Source organism: Panulirus ornatus, chromosome 12 (genome assembly GCF_036320965.1).
Source record: "Panulirus ornatus isolate Po-2019 chromosome 12, ASM3632096v1, whole genome shotgun sequence".
NCBI classification, from domain to species: Eukaryota; Metazoa; Arthropoda; class Malacostraca; order Decapoda; family Palinuridae; genus Panulirus; species Panulirus ornatus.
The window spans coordinates 24,604,467-24,625,680 of NC_092235.1; the positions used below are offsets into that span (position 1 = coordinate 24,604,467).

General features: G+C 42.6%; 2 protein-coding genes across 2 annotated transcripts; both read right to left on the minus strand.

Moving 5' to 3' along the window:
• Positions 1-3,235: 3,235 nt before the first annotated feature.
• Positions 3,236-6,801, minus strand: LOC139751724 (uncharacterized). Its single transcript, XM_071667281.1, has 4 exons — positions 6,667-6,801; positions 4,678-4,914; positions 3,905-4,087; positions 3,236-3,446 (listed from the first exon to the last, which is right to left on the minus strand). Exons 1-4 carry the CDS (start codon positions 6,679-6,681, stop codon positions 3,357-3,359), a joined length of 525 nt encoding a protein of 174 aa, XP_071523382.1. The 5' UTR covers positions 6,682-6,801; the 3' UTR covers positions 3,236-3,356.
• A 4,832-nt stretch (positions 6,802-11,633) lies between these two features.
• Positions 11,634-15,568, minus strand: LOC139751726 (uncharacterized). The gene is made up of 4 exons (XM_071667282.1): positions 15,515-15,568; positions 14,626-14,805; positions 13,744-13,926; positions 11,634-12,381 (listed from the first exon to the last, which is right to left on the minus strand). The coding sequence occupies exons 1-4, from the start codon at positions 15,527-15,529 to the stop codon at positions 12,259-12,261; spliced, it is 501 nt and encodes a 166-aa protein (XP_071523383.1). The 5' UTR covers positions 15,530-15,568; the 3' UTR covers positions 11,634-12,258.
• Positions 15,569-21,214: the final 5,646 nt, after the last annotated feature.

A 21,214-nucleotide genomic window follows, 5' to 3' on the forward strand; every position in this document is an offset into this window, starting at 1 on the left:
ATATATATATATATATATATATCCCTTGGGATAGGGGAGAAAGAATACTTCCCACGTATTCCTTGCGTGTCGTACAAGGCGACTAAAAGGGAAGGGAGCGGGGGGGCTGAAATCCTCCCGTCTCGTTTTTTTTAACTTTCCAAAAGAAGGAACAGAGAAGGGGGCCAGGTGAGGATATTCCCTCAAAGGTCCAGTCCTCTGTTCTTATTGCTACCTCGCTAACACGGGAAATGGCGAATAGTTTGAAAGTATATATATATATATATATATATATATATATATATATATATATATATATATATATATATATATATATATATGTTTTATATAGTTTATAGATGGCGCTGATTGAATTCACGGGCTTTTCAAACACCGTCTGTTTGTTTACCACTTGCTCGGTTGCTGAAGGAGGTTGTTAACAGATTTTGTCAGAACAATTTTTACATTTGTTACTTTTTTAGCACCGAGCTCGGCCAGAAAGATAATCTTTAATCACAAGGTAAACTTGCCATCATTCACGTAATGAGATAACGTTTCCACAACTCTGCGTTAGCCTACAGAGAGATCATTTGGTGTGGTCGTCTTGGAAGGAGAGGCTTTCCATCGTATGCCCAAAATTGGTAAGTTTAATTAATAGATTTTGTCCTTTTTTGCTATTGTCGTGATACTGAGAAGGTAAACCTTCAGTTAAATGATACCGAATGAAGTAGATATTTATACCTTTAGCATACTGAAGCAACGTAACGTTGCTACTGACAAAGGTATGATAGAGTTACTTTAAACCACGTTATATAGAACCCAACATGCAATGTGGTGTGCTAGACATTACAAGCACTTTACAAAAAGTGCACGTGAGCAATTATGCAATTTGTATTTGATACGAATTACAGCGTTTGATGATGTCCTTTTGGCGGCATGTGAAGTCATGAGAGGTATCATTTTCCTGTATGTGAGGTTGGGCTGGCTTGCGGCATGGAAGATTTTATGAGATTGGGCTGGTAGCACACATAGACTAGTGACATGCAAAGTTATATGAGGTTAGGCTGGCGACGTGCACAATTCCACTAGTTTTCTCCTACGGTAGCCTCGCATTCACAGAAAACGTGTACAAAATGCTGGTGGAATTAAGATGCTGGCTAGGAATATCACGTGTAAAATTGGTACACAAGCATGATCTTAGCAGAATGAATTTATTTTCACTCAAGAACTGTAAGTAGATAAAGAAGCACATTATCGGAGGTGCAGGTATTAAACTGTAGGCAGCACTACCGATTTGAAAAAGGGGCGAATAGCCTAGCCTAACTTGCCCCTTTTACTGGGGAGAATCCTACAGATTTGCTTGAGTGGAAACAGCCACTTCATATACTTAGGCCTTACCTAGAGGCCAAGTGTGAAATGAGACACTTGTATTCAGGTCTAAGTGGAGCAGAAATAAAGCATTTATATTTTTATTGTTGAGTTAAAGGTCGTAATTGTTAGCCTTTTTTCCCACCAGTGTAGGAATTAACTAGATAAATAATATGCTCAACATAGGAACTTCCTATAATTTATGAGGCTGATGATAATTTATGATTATCAGCAATAATGCATAAGTGCATTTTCAATTACTAATGCCTTAATATTTCTCTGAATATTGACATTGAAAAAAAACAGCTTGGAAAACCTAGTTCTAAAAAACTTTTTCGCAAAAAAGTAGATGTACAGTGGGTTTTGAATTGTTTAAGCTTAGGCAAAATACACATATACTTGTGTAAATATAATTACAGTGCATGCACACTGATTTTGAAACCTTATTAGAAAGAAAAGAAATGGATGCTGCACTCAAAATACGTGATTTTAATAAAATATGTAAGTTTATGGAAATGTCACAAGCATTAATGTGCATATAATTATGGTGCATGCAGAGAGATATTGATTTAGATATATTAAATACAGTTGAGGATTGCGTTGACAGCATCATTGCCAATAGCACTTTCTTCAAGTTCATTAATATTTGATATACGAGCTTTTTAAGGTAAGTGATGAATTTTTGTCTAGTATATTGCTCAGGATCATACATTGATATTGTATAATAGATTTCATGTGTATGTTTTAGTGCTAGATGGTAAGTATACGCCATATATGCTGTTATAACCAAAGTGGATGTTGCAGACTCATTGGCTTCATATCAAAGTGATTTTTTATTAGTATAATTAGAACCCAAGCTTTAGCTGGTATTTCAGAGTAAAAAGAATTTGTTTAACCATGCTGACCTATACACTTTTTTTACAACTTTCCCATGAGTGACGTACCTTGCACTCAGTTGCGAGTTGTGTCTATAATAGTAGGTTTAAGCATTTTTAAAGTGAATTTAGGAACGTACAGATGTGGAAGTGTGAAGTCCAAATTGTTTGAAATAGTCAAGGTTTTGTCACTCCTGCTAACTTAAGCATTTTGAAATGGAAAACGTTACATTAGGCTTGAAAAATGAATGAAATTAGTATGCATTGCTTATTACGTTGGACCCACTGTGTGTGTTTTAAGTTTAGTAAGAAATGATAATACTAGTTGTGTTCTTAGAAAAAAATCCTATAAGTTGTCATCCATGAAAAACTGACGAATTATTGCATGGATAAGACTTGTTGAAATACATTTTACCTTTATGTGTGATTGGGTAATATTTGTTGACGTTATGTGGATATATTGTTGCTTCAAGAAAAAAATTATTTCATCACAGTGATTGTGATCAGATATTGATTTTTCTAAGCACATCACAGATTATTTGAGGAAATTATTGATTATTGATTGCAACTAGTATTTGATAACGGGATTTTCTTATTCTGTCTGTCGTAGGTGAGAAAAATGGCACATTAGCCAAACCTTGTAATATTTTTGTAAGTTTATCTTTTAAGATTGATCATTGCGTTGCTCATTTACAGTGAACTCAAAGGCGAATGTACGATGTATTGCAGATTTAGCAGAGGCTTCGGGAAGTAAAGTGTGCTACAGATTTCACGGTAGAAGAGGGCCGCAAATGTTAGATTGAAGATATTTAGATACGTTGATTAGCAGAGAAAACCTCAAATTGAACACGTGGAAGTCATTCTCTGGATACATTGCATACTAGACATGTTTTGTATTCGTATGTCAAGGACAGTTTAGATCTAAGGCAGCAGACTTCTCGTCATGCGTGTGAAAATATGTGGCTTGTGGTACAGTTCTGCAAATAATCTTAAGGGAAATAAATGGAAAAAGGTATTAGTGCTTTTGTATTCAATTTATATTATGTAGATTCTTCTGACATATTTACGGATCATATATATATTAGGCTTGTTTGGGAGGCTGTATTGCACACACTAGTCGCTGTAGACATATGTCTAAGCTGCTGGTGAGCCGTAGATTGGAGCAGGCTTATAGGAAGGCTCTGGATACTTAGGGACGTATTTGGCTTCGCCTTCGTAGCGGACCTGAAAAATGATAACATCATTAACAGTCTGAAAAAGTAAATTTCTCTTGGTGTTTTAGATGACAAGTTCGAGAAGTGCTTTGTACCAAAAATATCCAGTGGAACAGATGCTCACGCTGAATCATTTCATTGTGGCGTCACTATTAGTACATCTAACACCATTAATATACATCACCAGAGTTTATGAACATGAAACAGATGGCTGGGACTGATAGCGAATGCTGAAATACATACATATTGACTCCCAGACAATCTTATGTTTAAGAAAAATGTCAAGGGTGAGGTTCCTCTGTTCTTATGAACCTTGGAGGATGGAGGACGTTGGAACTGATTTCTGGAAACCTCGGAAAAATCTGATCCGTAGAAAGGACCATAATCCAGTCTTTATGTACTCATGAATAACTGCATTAAATGAAGTGGCTGTTTGTTGGGTAAAATCAGGCATGATGAAGAACTTACTTCAGCGATGTAACCCTTATAGTGGTCGGCAGTGTAGGTGACGATTTGGGTGCGTCCGTCAGGTAGGAGCACACGGTATTCGCCAGTCACAGTGCTACCATCAGAGTTCTCGTTGTGCCCGTAGTTATTGCCGCTGTATTCGTCCTTTACACCATAAGCAAAGTCGTAGGGCATTCCTTTGTGCTGTAGGAAGGGAAGATTGTGATAAGTAAGGGTGAAATGAGTGGAAGGCAGCCCCTTGTGTGACGGTAAACAGTCTGCTCGTTACGTGAATTGCAGGGGTGCTTTACGACGAGACGTAATGAAAGGAAATGACATCTGGATTTGACTTGGTAAATCAATTAATTTCAACAGAAAATGTGAATCCAAATGTAGTGCGTTTTTCTAAGTCATGTAATGATAGCCTCCCCCCCCCCCTTTCTGCTAAACTTAACCTAGCACGACTTAGCTTAAGAAATTTTTGACTAAATACACATAGTTGATAGTTTGGCCTTTCATTTGCTCTGGTATTGTCAAAGGCCAGTCCATCATACCAAAGGGCCGTGTCGTACGTAGTGCAGTAAAGACCAAACCGTTGCATTCAAGAGGGTTTCACTGTTATAATCAAGGGATTTAAGTACCTCACGTCTGTCACAGTTGGTCAGTATTTACCCCGCGTCTCTTTAGAATGAAGACGATCTTTGAATATTATCTTAGCAGTATCTTCGTTAAGAGATATTTTTTTTTTTTTTCCAGTTAAGTGCCACAAGTTCAGACGCTAGCATTTTACATACCTCATATTTGGCTGGGGGTGGAGCGTAGGTTGGAGCTGGAGGTGGAGCGTAGGTTGGAGCTGGAGGCGGAGGGTTGTAGGCTGGGGGTGGAGGTGCGTAGGTTGGAGCTGGAGGAGGTGCATAGGGCGCGGGGTGAGCATAAACGGGCGGGGGAGGGGCGGGGTAAGAGTATCCTGGGCGAGGAGCATCTTCAGGTCTTCCATAAGCCATGCCAACGAGAACGGCCGCCGCTACCAGCTGTCCAAGGGGCAGGAGAGTGTTAACGATTTGGTTGGGGAGAGTGCCTTCAAACTTAACGAGATTTGGTCACGAGACAAGGCTAAGGAGACCTATGTGCAAATACCTACGACGAGATTTTTCGAAAAAGGCAGGGCTAGTGCGTAGCGCTAGCCGATGTTTATACTTGCTTTCTAAATTAATTCAATTTCCTCATTTAGATGGCATGTTATCATTTCCTTTGATCACATTACCTGTGTTAACTACTATACAATTTCCGCTTTACCTGCATGTTTGTATTTCTGTATGTCCAGTGTTTATGCTATTGAGTACCTGTGTGCTTGTTCTTGTGCAATTCATATATATATGTATGTATGTATGTGTATATATATATATATATATATATATATATATATATATATATATATATATATATATATATATATATATATTCTAAACGGCATAACTAAAGATCTTGCAACCTGCCATCAAAATTACTCTCCGTGAGAATTACATCTGAATTAGCTTGTGGGTAAACTATTTTCCTTCTAGCCCAGTTCCCATGATGGTGGGGTGGACCGAGTGCATGCAGTCATGAGCCTTTTGTGGGATTTAATTACTTGGGCTTTGGTCCCTTCAGGCTAATAGAGGGAAGGGACTTCCAGTAGCCTAAACAGATTTTACTGGTATTATAGCAATAGTAATACTACGTCACGTCTCACGGCATAAGACTACCAAGGAGAAAGTAGTTCTTCATAACCGGGGGAACCCTTGGCCGGGTTGCCTTGCTTCCGATATCCCTCCCACGTAAACATTACCATCACAGGCAGGAATAGTGTGCAGTCGTGTGCAGAATTGTTCAACGGTTGAGCTTTGAAAGACAGAAAGTTACGAGTTTGAATCACCGTATTTCCTCATTTTGATATTTTGACGGTATACATGTGGTAAATGTGTATAAAAGAGCGTTTAGAAACGTACATTGGTTCTTGGTGGTGATGTTTCACGCCATCGAATAGAATTTTGAATCAGAATTTTTAAGTTTAGGTTTTAACAGATTTTCGTTTTTGGTTCCAAGAACGATGGTGATTCCATTATACAAAGCCCCCACTTTTTTTTTTCTTTTTTTAATCTGAATCACACAGAAAGTAAAACAATTAAACTTGTGAGTGTGGGTCTTTTAGAAAAGCTATCAATAATTTATTGTTGAATCATCAGCAGCCTTATGATAGCTTATCTACAACAGCTAAGTACCAACTTGCTCGTTTAGATACTGTGAATGATGCCCAAGACTAATTTGATATGAAATTCAGCTAAGCATGATGACAAGTACTTTATACTGAATAGATGACATTGAAGGTTTCGTATATATATATATATATATATATATATATATATATATATATATATATATATATATATATATATGGTGAGTCAAATGTTAGCCAGACATTTTGATATGGTGATGAACGTCGTCGACTCCTTCAGTTGATCAGCGACACCAAGAATTTATACCACTGATAAACACTGAAAGCACTGCTTGCTTACAGCCCTTGCTACTCTCACGGTTATGAAGCAATGAAATACTGAACTGTGCCGAGCGACTGAGAGGAAGTACGGATGGCATGTTTTTTTTGGCTCGAGTATGTGTACTTGAACACAGAACGTCACAGAAAATGATTGTTCTTCAACACAGGAGCAAACTTTCGAAGACGATAGCAAGTCCTCACGGAGTCTTCAGTAGCTTGATTTTTTTTCTTTCTTTTCTAGTCCTACCTTCAATAGAGCCATAGTTGCTATAGTGATGTTTCTTGTCGAGGGAGCAAGGAAGGAGTGCTGTAGACCGTAGGTGGAAGGTGCTCTATATATACGATGGCTCCGGGAACCTTGTCCTTGAAGGGGGTGGCTGGAGGTGGGGAGTGGAGCGTAGAGCCTTGGTGTGGCGGGTTGGCTGCGGTCGCTCCCGAGCTCCTCTTGCTTCGCCCCGCCATCGGTAATTAACACACACGTATTTCGCAACCGCGACTCTGAACGTCATGACTTTTGTTTCTCCATAGCTCAGCCAAGCGGCCGGTACTACTGCTGCTACTGCTGCTCTTATAAGTAGTTAGTCACTCGATCATGTGTGACTTAACGTATCAGTCAATTGTACCGCGTAATTTAGGGTCATACTTATTAGGTTACCCTACATTCTGTATTTGCTCACACACACACGCTCTAGGGACAGGTACATTTAATCCTCCCTTACTTTTTTTTTCACATATATGACGGTTAAGGTAAGGACTCTAAATTCCTGACTTTCCATTTTCTATATCTTGAAAGTAGACTGTCATGAATTGTAGGAGAAACGCCAGGAAGTAAGAAAATGTGGGTACGCTTAAGATTGCTAGGCGCATTGGGCACTCGGAAAGCACGATCAGGTGGTTTGCTTCCCGCATCACCTCATCAGTGCCTCGCCTCATTTAGGTCAAGATCCTAATGGACGCAAATCATGGACCTAGAATACTTCAGGAGCCTTGCTGATTTTTGTGCCCAGACGTCTGCAGATGTTACTCAAGGCCTGAGATGACAAAGTAGTAAATTGTATGTGTGAACGCCTTTTTTCGGACAATATATATATATATATATATATATATATATATATATATATATATATCGTTGACTCCAGTCACGGACAAGAGTCCTCAGGTAGCCCAGGCCGTATATAGAGTAAGAAAAAGGGCGAAATAGATATAGAAAACGTAAATGTTACACATATTCAGGTACAGTATAGTATCGAAGCCTAACTCCTTTTGAGGAAGTAGATAAAAGGGTTGTTGTAATTGATATGCAGTTAAGGTAATTTGATATCTGAGGCTCCGGTTCACGAGACATTTCGCTGATCCCTTACGGGCTGTCAGTACAATAGGGGGAATCGAGCCTGGGAGTTAGGATAGTTGGAAGCCGTGTGTATAACAGCCCGCGAGTGGAGCCACAGCCCAGACCACACATCTTGTAACCAATTGCTAGTCGTTCACCTCAGGCTGGGTTGCCTGATGCAACAACGCAGGTGCTCTCTAGTACCCCGTCAGTACCAGTCTGGATGTGTTTAAACTGCTGCCTTCTCCACCACATGACGCAGCCTCCGTCAGTAGCACTTAGAATGGGTCTGATATGTTTCCTTCACCACCACATGACGTAGCATCTATTAGTAACACTCAAGATGCGTCTGATGTGTTTCCTTGACCACCACAAGACGTAACCTCCGTCGGTAGCACTCGGGATTCCAAAAGAAGGAATGAGGAAGGAGCTAATGTTTGATTTTCCTTCTAAGGCATGGGTGTCTGGCGCTACCTCGTCGCGGGAAAGAGCGAAAAGGCGTGGAAGTAAAAGTAAAATAGTATAATGAATGTAGACTTCCACTGTGTCTCAGTGTCAAAGATTGGTGTATGTGACCTCAGCAGTAATAACTTTTTAAACAGGCAAACCCGATAATGGGAACGGTGCCAGAGGCGGTTATTTGGGGTTAACTCCTGTGTTCCTGACCTCCTCCTTAATATATGCCCATTCTTTCGCACAAGGCCGCGCGCTGCTCAAAGCCGTGCGATCTTTCTATTATAAAAAATATATTAAAAAAAATCCACTTGCTTTCAGACATTCTGTTTATTCCCATTTTTGTTTTCTGACTTGTTCCTATTTGTTTTCAGATCTTTTAAGTCAGTACAGTGTCAGGCTTATTTTTTTTCCCACCGAGTTTTGATAATTATGCGTCTCCAGCGTAGTATGACACACTATCTTAGCCATATATGTCCGTCCGTCTGTCCGCCTGTAGTTGGGTGAGACGGTCAACGTAACTTTGGTCGTAACTTCATAACTTTAAAATCATATATAGACGTGAACCTTTTTTGTAGTTATAACCCATCATGTACAGTGTTGAATGGTATGAGACCCATAACTTCTTAGCTTGGACCTGAGTTACGCCCCTTATAAAAAAGATTTAAGGTGGAGGTTAAAGCTGACTTACTATTTGAGGAAGAGTCCAACTTTGACCGTAAAACTATAAAAGTTTCGAAGCGGTATCAGATATATTCATTGGCCGAGAAACCCTTAACTCGTTTTTTACACCACTCCCATAAGGCTCAACTTGGAATTTGAATTACAACTCGAAGGAAATTCCATTTCTGGCCATGGGACTTAAAAACAGGTGAATTTGGTTCTCTCCAAATGATATTTCCAACCATTCTTCCTCAACTTCTTGTGATAACTGTGTTTCACTACAGGCTACATAATTGTTCCGTGGAACATCCTCGTCATTTTATACAAATGTAGTTGGTCGAATTATTTTGATATGAACGTGATATGACATTAACAAGGACACACACGGACGTTATCAGCTGTTAGTATCTTATCTGATGACCAAGTTGGCCTGTGGTGTGATTTTGAAAATGCCCGATAGTGTACATTGGTAACAGATAAAGGATTTGACTGGTGTAGATTACGCTGGTGGTTCCGTCGTGTTCACCTACTTTTCCCCCACTCTGCTGCAGTGCTCTTTCTCGCTCCGTCTTCTGTAGACCCACCCCAAGTTTCTGTTGCCCGGGAGCTGTGTGCTTGTCCTCAAGACTTAATGGAGAGTTCTCAGGTTACGGTCATGTAGAGATGTAGTTGGGAGGGTCAGGTCGGTAGACCAGACCATCGTAATTCAAGGGTACTCAAGGGTCGTGCTTAAGGGTCGTATCGTCGCGTGCAGGGGTCGCCCCTTCGTGCTCAAGGGCCATATCATTTTGTTCAAGGGGTGAAGATTGGTATCTCCAATTACGTCCAAATTGGCATCTCTAGTTACCTACGACACCTACCAAAAGACGCTCGGATGGATTTCTGTGATTCCTTTTTTTTTTTTTTTCATATCAAAGCTGCGCATCATCACCTGTTGAATATCTTCCTTCACTTTCCTGTACGGAGAGCTGGACTTGTATGTGCCAGCACTCATGTTGCACAGACTTGGTCTTCTTTCTGGAAAAGCCGCTACCAGTCCAGGAAGAAACAAGACTCATGTGTAGGATATTTATTGTTCTATGCCGGACGTACACAACTGTGGCAAAGACAATTATGCATCGGGGATGATACGGCGAAGTTGACACATGGAAGGAATGGTTCTGTGACCTGAGTAGACAGTTGGAAATAAATGAAACCATGGAGGATGGGGTAATGCATTATCACTTAAGGTCTTCTAAATCAATTAATTGTTTGTTTAGTAATATAACATTAAAACTGCACTAGCAATAAAACTGTTTGTAATGCAAACTGAAGATGCTGAACATACTCGATTTTGGTGGCACTAGACACAAAGCTGCTGGGTCTTGAGCTTCAGAATTGAAAGTAGTGGACGTTTAGAGTTGAAGACGGTGGTGGCTATAAGAACTTGAACACGCATAGCCACATATGATAAGGTTTTTTTTTCACATACTTCCTAGCTATAGGATGTTTAGACAAGACAGTTAAAACCCACTCACATAGTATGAGGTGGATGTGTTGATAGAACCGGGTGATATGATATGCCATTGAAAATAGCTGTCACCTCCCACTTCCACCATGGAAGTGTAAAGTTATGAAATAAGTATTACTAGATTACTTTATTCTAGAATAACTTTTAGCACTGGGAAGAGCCCAGGAGGGTCACACTAGAAGGATGTTCCCCTGAACACTTGTGCTGCCAAGAGTGGAAATGTTGTCTGGAAAGTATCGAAACAAAAAAATAGATTCGAATCAAATTCCTTTTGTCAAAAGTGGAATTATTGTGTTAAGTTTTATGGACAAAGAATACTCTTCCAGTTATGGAGTAGGTTACGTTACACGTTTATTATTTATGAGGGGCACAACTTAAAGCAGAACCCACATTGGATGTATGAGTCTCATGGCATTTAATTCTGTAGATGTTGAGGAAGGGGAAAAACACAAGGTTTAATGCGTATCTGACATAAGATTTAATGTGTATCTGACATAAGATTCAATGCGTATTTGACATAAGATTCAATGCGTATCTGACATAAGATTCAATGCGTATCTGACATAAGATTAACAAGTTAAGACCAAGTTTAGGTTGCAAGTGCGATTCCCGAGGATGAACAGAGCTATTGCTAATAATGCATCTGCTGTGTCACATCATCGAGACAGTCGACTTGTATCGCAAATATACATTAATTGTCAAGGTTTCTTTTCTTTAGTCGTTTAAGATGGTATAATAAGGGAATAAGTTAGATAAGTGTGTGTGTGTGTGTGTGTGTATATATATATATATATATATATATATATATATATATATATATATATATATATGTAAGTGGGAAATGGCGAATAGTATGAAAAAAAAATATATATATATATATATATATATATATATATATATATATATATATATATATATATATATATTTATACATCATACAAAGCTCCTACAGCCAGGATCGAACCTGGGACCCCTTGTGCAAGAGGCAGGCATGCTAACCGCTAGGGTAAGGGACTGTATAATAGGAGACAACTATTCGAAATACTAAGTACTCGAATACCCTTCGTCTCACAATGGTGAGCAACGGGGTCAATCGGTTGTTTCCGAACAGAACACATAGCCAGCTGATAGCGTTTTACCGATAGACTCCATTGCTCACCATTGTGAGACGAAGGGTATTCGAGTTCTTAGTATTTCGAATAGTTGTTTCCTATTATACAGTCCCTTAGCCCAGCGGTTAGCATGCCTGCCTTTTGCACAAGGGGTCCCAGGTTCGATCCTGACTGTTGGAGCTTTGTATGTTCTATGAAGGTGCGCGTTCATATACACTTTGTTCATATATATATATATATATATATATATATATATGATTGGAAAAGTCAAATATGAGATGTACACAGAGGTCGAATATGTCGAGGCTTTAGCTTTTCAGAAGTCTGGTTGATGTTCATCTGACATGGCGGCCGTGTTGAGATGCATTTAGCGATGGTTATTATTATTATTATTATTAATTTTCCTCATCCAGGTCCTGGCCGAGGAGCTCCAGCGGTGGTGGGATGTTTACTGTATCCTCCCCTCCCACGCCCTGGAGGAGAGCTCCTCAGGGTGTCCCTCACAGCTTTTAGACTGCTAAGGTCTCCCCCGGGGCGCTGTAGGGGGAGTAGGAAGGCTATATGGGAGAGAGAGAGAGCTGGGCGGGTAGCTGTTAAGTGGCGTGGAAGGATGAATGGGCGACGGGTGAGGGCGGATTTTGAGAGCAATGCGGTTCGGTCCCTAGAAGGACGTGGACGTAGATGGGCTAACTGGGCTTGTGTGGAGACCTGGGTGGACCTGGGTGGGGTTAGCTGGCCTGCATGTAGTCCTGGCCGGGCGGAGTGGGCGGCTTAGGCGTACGGGACGCCGTAGAAGGTATGGGGTGGAGGTGGTGGTGGTGGTGGGGGTGGAGGAGGTGGTGGTGGTGGTGGTGGAGGGGGTGGAGGGTACACAGGTGCGCCTTCGTACCGGACCTGAAACACAGAGTGAGGGTGTACCGTCGTTATCACTACACAAAATGAGGGTGTACCGTCGTTATCAGTACACAGAGTGAGGGTGTACCACAGGATGAAGTGTACGAGCGGTACCCGTACCACAAGGTGAGGTGTGTCACTGATAGCTGTACCACACACACACACACAACTGTGGTAGCATGAGCGATCAGTGATCATTGGTGTAATGACTTAAATGTGTGATTATTCACCTGTTTTCTTTGCTCAGTAAACAAGTACGTAAAATATGTTTCTTAAAAATGGAAAGATTTTAAGACAAGATTTCGTGATGTTAATACTGTGGGTTTTTAAGGAGAGTAGAAGGTACAATTATCCCTATGCTGATGCAGTTACAGGGGTGAACTGTGATGTCTGAAATTTGATGGGGGGGAAAAAAAAGGACGATTTAAAGAGAAATATACGATGAAATTACCTTACTGTACGGTTGAAGTTAACCAGGTCGCTGCTTCCTAGCCTGAAGATGGTTCTCTGGTACATATTGAGGAATATGTTTAGTGCAAGAACGAGGATCAGAGTGAGGAGTTGAGGATTGCGGTTAAAAGAACTTTGGGTGGATTTGTCGACGCAGCTGTGCAGGGCGTCGGAGATTGAGGAAAGATGTTCGGTTATAGAGTTGAAAAGATTGTAGTCGTCAGGAGAAACCCCAACGGGACGCCGCTATTCATAAGATGAGAGGGAGGTATCACTCCGTCAGCCACTACCACGATGGCAACACTAGAAAGAAAGCTGTGCATTGCCGAGCAGAGAGAAGTGGAAAAGCCCAGAGGAAAGGGAGTTAAGATAGACGTTTACCATATCTCGGGAAATCCTTGAGAGATGTTGAGGGACCGGGAAATCCTCGAGAGATGTAAATAGATTCATCAGAATGTCAGACATAAGAGGAATAGACTTAGATCACTTACAAGATATTTATAGTATAACTGACACCGCGAAATCCACGTTGGTGCCTAAAATCTTTTAAGAAATTGAGGGATTGGGAGTCTTATGGACTTCGGAGACTGAAGAGGTGAGAGCAACGGGACAATAGTTCGAAGGGTTAGAACTTTATGTAGGTCTTCTTTCTTAGGGTTGAGGTGCATTGAGGTATGGTGACTGAGGGGGAAGCTTTGGGTTTTTAAAAATCGCCGAAATAGACAAGCAACGAGATCGGATGGAGGGGATAACGCATGTCAGCACGATGGCTCTTGCGGATGTTTCGAAAGCCCTGAACCATTTGCAGTAGCCATGATAGTCCCGGCAGGAGAGAGAGAGAGAGAGAGAGAGAGAGAGACCCCATTTTGAGCGGAGTAGTTTCCGTCAGTACATCGGACATGGGACGCTTACTGTGGGGACGAAGCCGCTGGTGTGGTCGGCGGTGTAGGTGACAATCTGGACACGGCCGTCCGGCAGGAGCACGCGGTACTCGCCCTTCACGATCTTGCCATCGGAGTTCTCGTTATGTGCGAAGTCGTTGCCGAAGTGGTCGTCCTTTACTCCGTAGCCGTAGTCGTAGGGCATTCCTTTGGGCTTCGAGGGGGAAAAATGGGGGGGGAAGAGGGTTTGTTTAGCGAGGGACAAAGGTGATAGGGCAGCCCACTTACGCTACAGGTCTGTGAAAAGGGATACCACAGGTGTACCTTTGCAGGAGGGAGCCACTGGAAAGGAACTTTTAGAATTACTGCATGTGGTGTGGGAGGAAAGATGATACAGGCGGTATGGGGACAACGAAGATTTCCTAAGGACATGCATCAAGGAGGAATAAATAAGATGACAGAAGCGCGTCATAAACACGCCGCCGTGATATTGACGTAAGGTCTGAGAACGGGCGATGGAAGAGGGGCTGTGACAGGACACAAGGAACGAGAAATGATAAGATATAGATAAGTGTAGGAGACGGAGAAATGAATAAAGCAGGGAGGATAGGTATGGAGGATAGATAAGTACGGACATTGGCTGGAGCAGAACATAGGTACGAAATATGATAGCACTGAGGATATTGAAATGTTGGAACGAAGCGCAGGAATAATGTGAACGGAAGAGAAAATAGCGCATCAGATCGACGTAAAATGTACACATCCTTACATCACCCAGACCTTTTTTTTGAACAATCGCATCTGCACATAACAATGATACATATCCTTACACAGTATACATATATCCGATACGTGTTACATATTGGTATGTGCTGTTCGTATGATCAGCGCACCAGACACGCTTAATACTTACAGGAGGAGGTGGTGGTGGTGGAGGCGGAGGAGGAGGAGGTGGTGGTGGCGGAGGAGGAGGAGGCGGTGGTGGGGGAGGTGGAGGAGGAGGGGGAGGCACGTAGCCGTACCCTCGATGAGGGAAGAAGTGTTTGTCGGCACGCCCACTTGCCACGCCCACAACCAGCAACACGACTGCGAACTGTGAGGGGGGTAGAGAGGGGGAGAAAAGGGATACAAAATAATCACTGTCAAGATACAAGATAACTTAAGATAACTAGTATAATAACTTAAGTATAAATCACTGTCAGGATACAAGATAAACATAACTGGTATAAGACTACCTGAGAAATCAATGGGTCGTTCGGAGCGACACGCAAGACTTGATAAGACAACGCAGAGAAATGATTATTGTGAGGAAATGGCGGGAGAAAGTTGGAAGAAATGGATTAGAGAAAATTTACTGTGGGTGAATCCTATAGAGTGTGCAGGCTTGCAACGCTAAGGCAGGAAGTGAGCGGAAACGTAGCCTGGGGATACTTAAAACAAGGAGAATCTTAGCCATTAAGTTAATGGAAGAAGAGATTCTAATGTAAATTGGAATTCCAAGAAACGGAGCATAGGATCATTTCAGATAAAGAAAACGGGAAACTGGGTTTATTATTTGATCTACTCCATATCTTAGCGAGCGAGACGAACCCACCCCTGCAGGTCAGCATTGCTTAAGGAATGTCATTTTAAGAATCATTGATGTACGTCCATATAAGTATTGTTAATAAACTTATTACCTTCATCTAGTGCTGTCTACTTTACTTAGAGATTTAGAAAACCAACTGCAAAGGCTTGCTTTACGTTGTTAAAAAAAAAAAAGTAATTTGATATATAAAGTTTTTTTTCCCTCCACACTTTACCTTCAGGAAAGCCATCGCAGGTGTATACAGGATGAGAGATGATCAAGAAATGATGATTGATGAGTGTGGAGTCGCGGTTTATATACTCACAGTTCACCTACACCAAAAGCTTACGAGAGAGAGAGAGGGAGAGAGGGAGATTATCCTTTGCGAAACTCAGAGGGACAGGATTGGACCCACGTCTGACCGACGAATCCAACAGTCCCATTTACGTCTTTCCTCGTCCGTTCGTTGATTTGTTTCGTACATTGAGATGACGCTTCCTTATGTGTGTATATATATGTATACCATATGAATAAAGCTATGAGTAAAGCGAGCTTATGAAACGGAGATATACAGATAAATGAAGGGCTAAACAGAAGCAAACTGGACGAAGTGTTGTGAATATTTTTTTTTTCGTGTTCATCTCCCGCACGGACCGATCGATAATGGCTGAACAATCACGCGCAAAACCAGGCCGGCGTCCTTGCAACTGCGCCCGATAATATAATGTTCCAATTAGCGATTACTTCTCTGACGTCACCGAGCAAGGGCCAGATATGCAGAGAGAGCGCTTACCGTCTTAAGAGTCATCTTTGAACACCTGAAGAAAGTGTTCAGGAATTATTTTTCTTGAGTGGTGATTAATAACTTAACGTTGACTGCCTAAATGACCACCCCCCCTCTTGGCATTTGTTTAACAGCCCAAATGACCCATTGACAGCCTAAATGACCACCCCCTCTTGGCATTTGTTTAACAGCCCAAACGACCCAGAAGCGACCAACCAGCAAGATTTCCTCGAAGAACCAGTCGTCCAGGCAGTTTGACTTCATGAGAATGACGTTACGACCAAACGTTTATAGGCACAACTACCCATCGGGCCAGACGGTCGTACTGTGGTTATAGGTCGGTTCGTTATGGTCAGTTGTGGGAAGGTTACGATCAAAAGGGTTGTGGTTAGTGAATACTTTGGCTGGGGAGAGGGGGGGGGGGGTAGTCTGTTCACACATCCGTAGCTTATTTATCATTTTTTTGTAAACTATTATTGAGCTTTATCAGGATTGCCAGTCAATAATGAGTTAAAGCTAGCAAAAGCAATGCTTTAAGTGCTTGAAATGAGCTAACAATGTTACGTTTCACAGCAGAAGATATGGAATATAAAACGAGATAAACAAAACAGTACTTGCTCTGTACATCTGTACAAACAAGACCAACAAAACTCATTCAGTCCCTCAAAAATGAACCGTTTGAAATGAAAGAAAGTTTAATACCTGCTTGCCTTCTCCCATGAAGAAAGTGTAATACCTGCTTGCCTTATCCCATGAAGAAAGTGTAATATCTGCTTGCTTTCTCCAATAAAGAAAGTGTAATATCTGCTTTCCTTCTCCCATAAAAAAGCGTAATACCTACTTGCCTTCTCCCATAAAGAAAGTGTAATATCTACTTGCCTTCTCCCATAAAGAAAGTGTAATATCTGCTTGCCTTCTCCCATAAAGAAAGCGTAATATCTGCTTGCCTTCTCCCATAAAGAAAGTGTAATATCTACTTGCCTTCTCCCATAAAGAAAGTGTAATATCTACTTGCCTTCTCCCATAAAGAAAGCGTAATATCTGCTTGCCTTCTCCCATAAAGAAAGTGTAATATCTACTTGCCTTCTCCCATAAAGAAAGTGTAATATCTACTTGCCTTCTCCCATAAAGAAAGTGTAATATCTGCTTGCCTTCTCCCATAAAGAAAGTGTAATATCTGCTTGCCTTCTCCCCGTCTCAGTGAAATTTCGCTATGAGCAGATGGTTAATTGACAGGAGAAAAAAAAAATCTTCGCATGGCTCCTTCTGTTGAATGCTTTAGAAAGTTATTACAAATTGGTAGGACTTCCACTCTCCCACCCCTCTCGTCCATCTTCTACAACACTTAGGCATATGCCTCCTCTTTCCCCCAAAGCATAATTCGGAAATCGTTTTCTAAAATGTCCAGAATTTGAGAGATAATACATGGTTTCAACAATGGTTCATAATGTCGACAGTATCACTCACGGCATTTCCTTCACACTGGAGATACAGTGACCAGAAATACAATATTGAACATACAATTCCTGTCGAAGCTAAGATATTCATACCAGTGTATTCCTTTTACACTACATGGCGTTCCGACATGGATGTCTTTCATGCAGGGAGTGGTGGGTGAGGGAGGAGCCTTCTCCTGTATTATGCGGTATGCAAATACAGTATATACAGAATAGGAACTTAGCGTGTCTTATTACTATCCTCCGGCTGACACTCCTCAGGCCTCGGCGTGGTTGCATGGTTGGGGGAATGGCGCGGCGCCTCTCGATAAGCGAAAGCCTAGGTTGATGTCATGGTGTAGCGTGTTATTGTATGAGAGGGCGTGCGTTGATATCAGAGGGCGTGGCTCGATGTCTAAGGACGTGTCATGATATGAGAGAGGGCGTGGTTTGATATATGCATATGGGCGTGGCGTCGTGTTATGAGGGCGTGGGGTGCCTTGATATCAGAGGGGCGTGGTTCAGTGTCAAAAGGGCGTGGGTACAGCTCGAGGGGGGCGGGTGGGCGTGTGGTGGTGGTGATGGGTGGGAGGGACGGGGGGGGGGGGGGGGGGGGCGTGTGGTGGAAGGACGATATGGTCTTGGGAAAGGCTGAGGGGGAAAGTCCAGCGGTGCGGGCTGGCTGCCGGTAGGCCGCCTGCGTCTTTCCAATACCCCGGGCGGCTGGCCCTTCCAGGGCAACGTCGTGTTCTCTCGCTGTTGCCCCAGCATGTTTTGTGTATCCAGGTTAAACGTTTCATTCATTCACACCGGTTCCTCACCACGCTCGCCGGAGATGCCCAATTACCACAAACACCATCAGAATGAAACTGCCACATTGTATTCATAAGTGATATATTGGTAGTACGTTATAGCGAGACGTTGTGGTAGAAAACTCCCTCAAGATTCACAGGTGAAAGACGGGTGTTCGATCACACTCCGCATTTCTATTAAGATACATGTAATGGCTCTTGGTGACCTCAGCGCTGTGGCAGCGGCCGCTTGAACACAACGATGCCATCCGTGAGTACGACAGTACGATTCTTGAGCACGACGGTACGACCCTTGGTTACGATGGCTTGCCCTTTAGACCTGACCCCTTAAGGGTCACTTTGTAGGTCACGCCCTTTCACCCAAGGGTCGCACCGCCATACATGGGAGGTAAACACTGAAGTGCATCGTCAGTATTTCAGAGATGCGTCATGATAATAGATATGTTCACTTGTCTGGAATGTATCTCTCTCATGGAATGACTGAAGTAGGTTGAATCACCCTGGCCTCATTTCGAACGCTGGAGGAACATCATGCATTGCGGTGATTTTCACCCCACATGCTCAAGGTCACATTGTATGGTCGGTCATAAAGTAGCACTGGTAAAGTGTGGCCACAACAACGACTCGTGGTTTCACCTTGTCTTGGTAACATCTCACACACACACACACACACGCCCACGGGCGCGCGCGCGCAGGTTATAGGGCTCCCCCACAAGTGGAATACACCTCCCCCCTCCACGTATAATATTAAGTAGGTAATGACGCTCGCTGAAAGCGCTCAGATACGCGTCTTCTAAGGAAGTATATTTATGTACAGACGTTAGAAAATAGAATAGGCTTGTTTTTGCCCACATAACCTCCCGAACAGTTTAGTGGTTCAGGGTGATACAGGACGATGACGCAACGCCGTGCGCTTGCTATCAAAGCATCATCCAGTCTTTTCCTGTTTTCTGAACTTAGGAAACAATGTAATTTCCTTTGTCCCGGCCATCAACAATCATCTGCACTTTCGACACAGACGTGACGTAATTTCTCAGTACTCGGGATGCAGCATGAGTCATACTTTCAACTCGCGACGAATATCATTTTACGTATGAAGGAAGGACTCTTATCATCAGGGTCCCTCAGGGTTACGACTTTGTATACCACCAACAGTTTGAGTAAAGGTTTAGTATTTTCATTTATTTGGTCCAATTTTTTTCACCTGTCTTGCCCCATGATATCACGCGCCTCTCTCAAAGGCTGTTTGCTTGTATGTCACTGAATGCAAATTCCAGTCGACAGCTTCCCCTTAGTATGAACTAAAACCTCCATGAAGACGCATAACACTTCGCATTTGTCCTGCGCTCTCCCCAATGGAACATACAAAACATCACGCTAGATTACCCATGATCCCGCTCTGTTGAGCGATGTAGGAACCCCACAGAAGGAACTCCCGGGGATCCTCGGAGGGTAAGCTAAGGTAAGGTATAATTGAGATCATTTTTCCCTCGTGTAATTACTGTGATGTGGAGTGCGTGCAGGACGAGCGTGTGGGGGTGAGGTGGGGGGAGGTCAGGGTGAGGCGGGGAACGCGACGCCATTGCTGGGTGTGGCCGCCAAGACCGACCCTAGGCTATCGGCGTTGTTTTCCCTCGTTGCCTCAGCCTTCACCATACACACACCGCCGTGGCAGACCGCACGCGGGGAAAGCCGCCGTCGACTGTCATCTCCGAGATGGTGGGGTAATTACCGCAGGGCGACCACCATGGTCTGGAATTGTTGAAATATTTTGTTTTTGTTCCTTGGTGGTGAGCGGCGGGAGGCGAGAGCCGCCGAAGTCGTTGTGAGAGGCGAGCAAGGTTGGCCGTCCAACCCAAAACATCGCCTGGAGAATGGGTAGTAGCGCCGTGTATTTCCCACTCGTCGTGATGTTGATTCTTTCTCTCTTCTGCAGGTATTGCTTCTGCCGTTGCTCTCGTGAGCTGTCTGTGTTTGTCCTTAGGAAAACGACTTGCGGCACGCGCCTGGCTCCTTCCTCACATATTTTTGTCGAGAGATTAGCCACGTGAGAACTGGCTATTAATACCTCCTTTCCTCGCACGGCGAACCTGTGGAATTCCTTCGCTTGTCTTTCCCTCTTCCTCTCACTTGTCCACGCGCCAAAACTCTGGACTGTAAACACCCGAGGATGTCATTTATCCAAGTTGTTTTTTTCTGATAGATTTATGTTGTGAAGTTTTTCAATTGACTTAGGACATAATTTTACCCGTGCCATATCGTCCGCTTTAAATGCTGACGGCTCAAGATCTTAGACAAGTATTGTTTCTCATTTTTAGGTCAGAGGTGAAGCTCTGAAGTAACTTGAAAACAATACAAGAAGTTATTGTAGATCGTAAAATTTAGCCTCCAGGTTGAATCTACGGGCTTGAAAAGATTGCTAGTCAAAAGAAACTTCATTAATAGATGAATTAACCGGGTTTTTTTTTATATGAAGTCATTGATAATGGGCACTGGTGTGCTCTTGTTTTGGGTCGGTATGTGTGTATAAACGTATAGTTAAGTAATCATCTTGGTATTTGGGCAGCAAAAATATACTGTATCTTTAGGACGGATACCCACTCGTCCACCAGCACCCAAAGTGTTCACGAACAGATTAGTTAGCTGTAAAGCTGCCTCCCTGACCGGGGCTCGAACCTGGGCTAAGTGTGTCGAAGAGACAGAACGAATTTCAGTAGCCTTTTGCCTGCACACTCAGCCGATGATATTTTGAAAGAGGGAATCCTGTCCTTATTTACTACTCTCATGGAACGTACCCAAGAATTTGACATGAATGTTTTTGGTAATAGTGTTTATTTTCAGTATTTGTGTATGCGTTCCTTGCTCCTGTCATGCGGGACACTACCAGTGCCGCTGTGATGATA

Excerpts from the sequence above, each read along its gene's own strand:
- LOC139751724 (XM_071667281.1), bottom strand. Across the intron at positions 4,088-4,677 it reads CACCCCCAGCCAAATATGAG|CACAAAGGAATGCCCTACGA; the intron begins GTATGTAAAATG and ends CCCTTCCTACAG. Across the intron at positions 3,447-3,904 it reads ATAAGGGTTACATCGCTGAA|GTCCGCTACGAAGGCGAAGC; the intron begins GTAAGTTCTTCA and ends ATCATTTTTCAG.
- LOC139751726 (XM_071667282.1), bottom strand. Across the intron at positions 13,927-14,625 it reads CACCACCACCACCTCCTCCT|CCCAAAGGAATGCCCTACGA; the intron begins GTAAGTATTAAG and ends TCCCCCTCGAAG. Across the intron at positions 12,382-13,743 it reads CCAGCGGCTTCGTCCCCACA|GTCCGGTACGAAGGCGCACC; the intron begins GTAAGCGTCCCA and ends TCTGTGTTTCAG.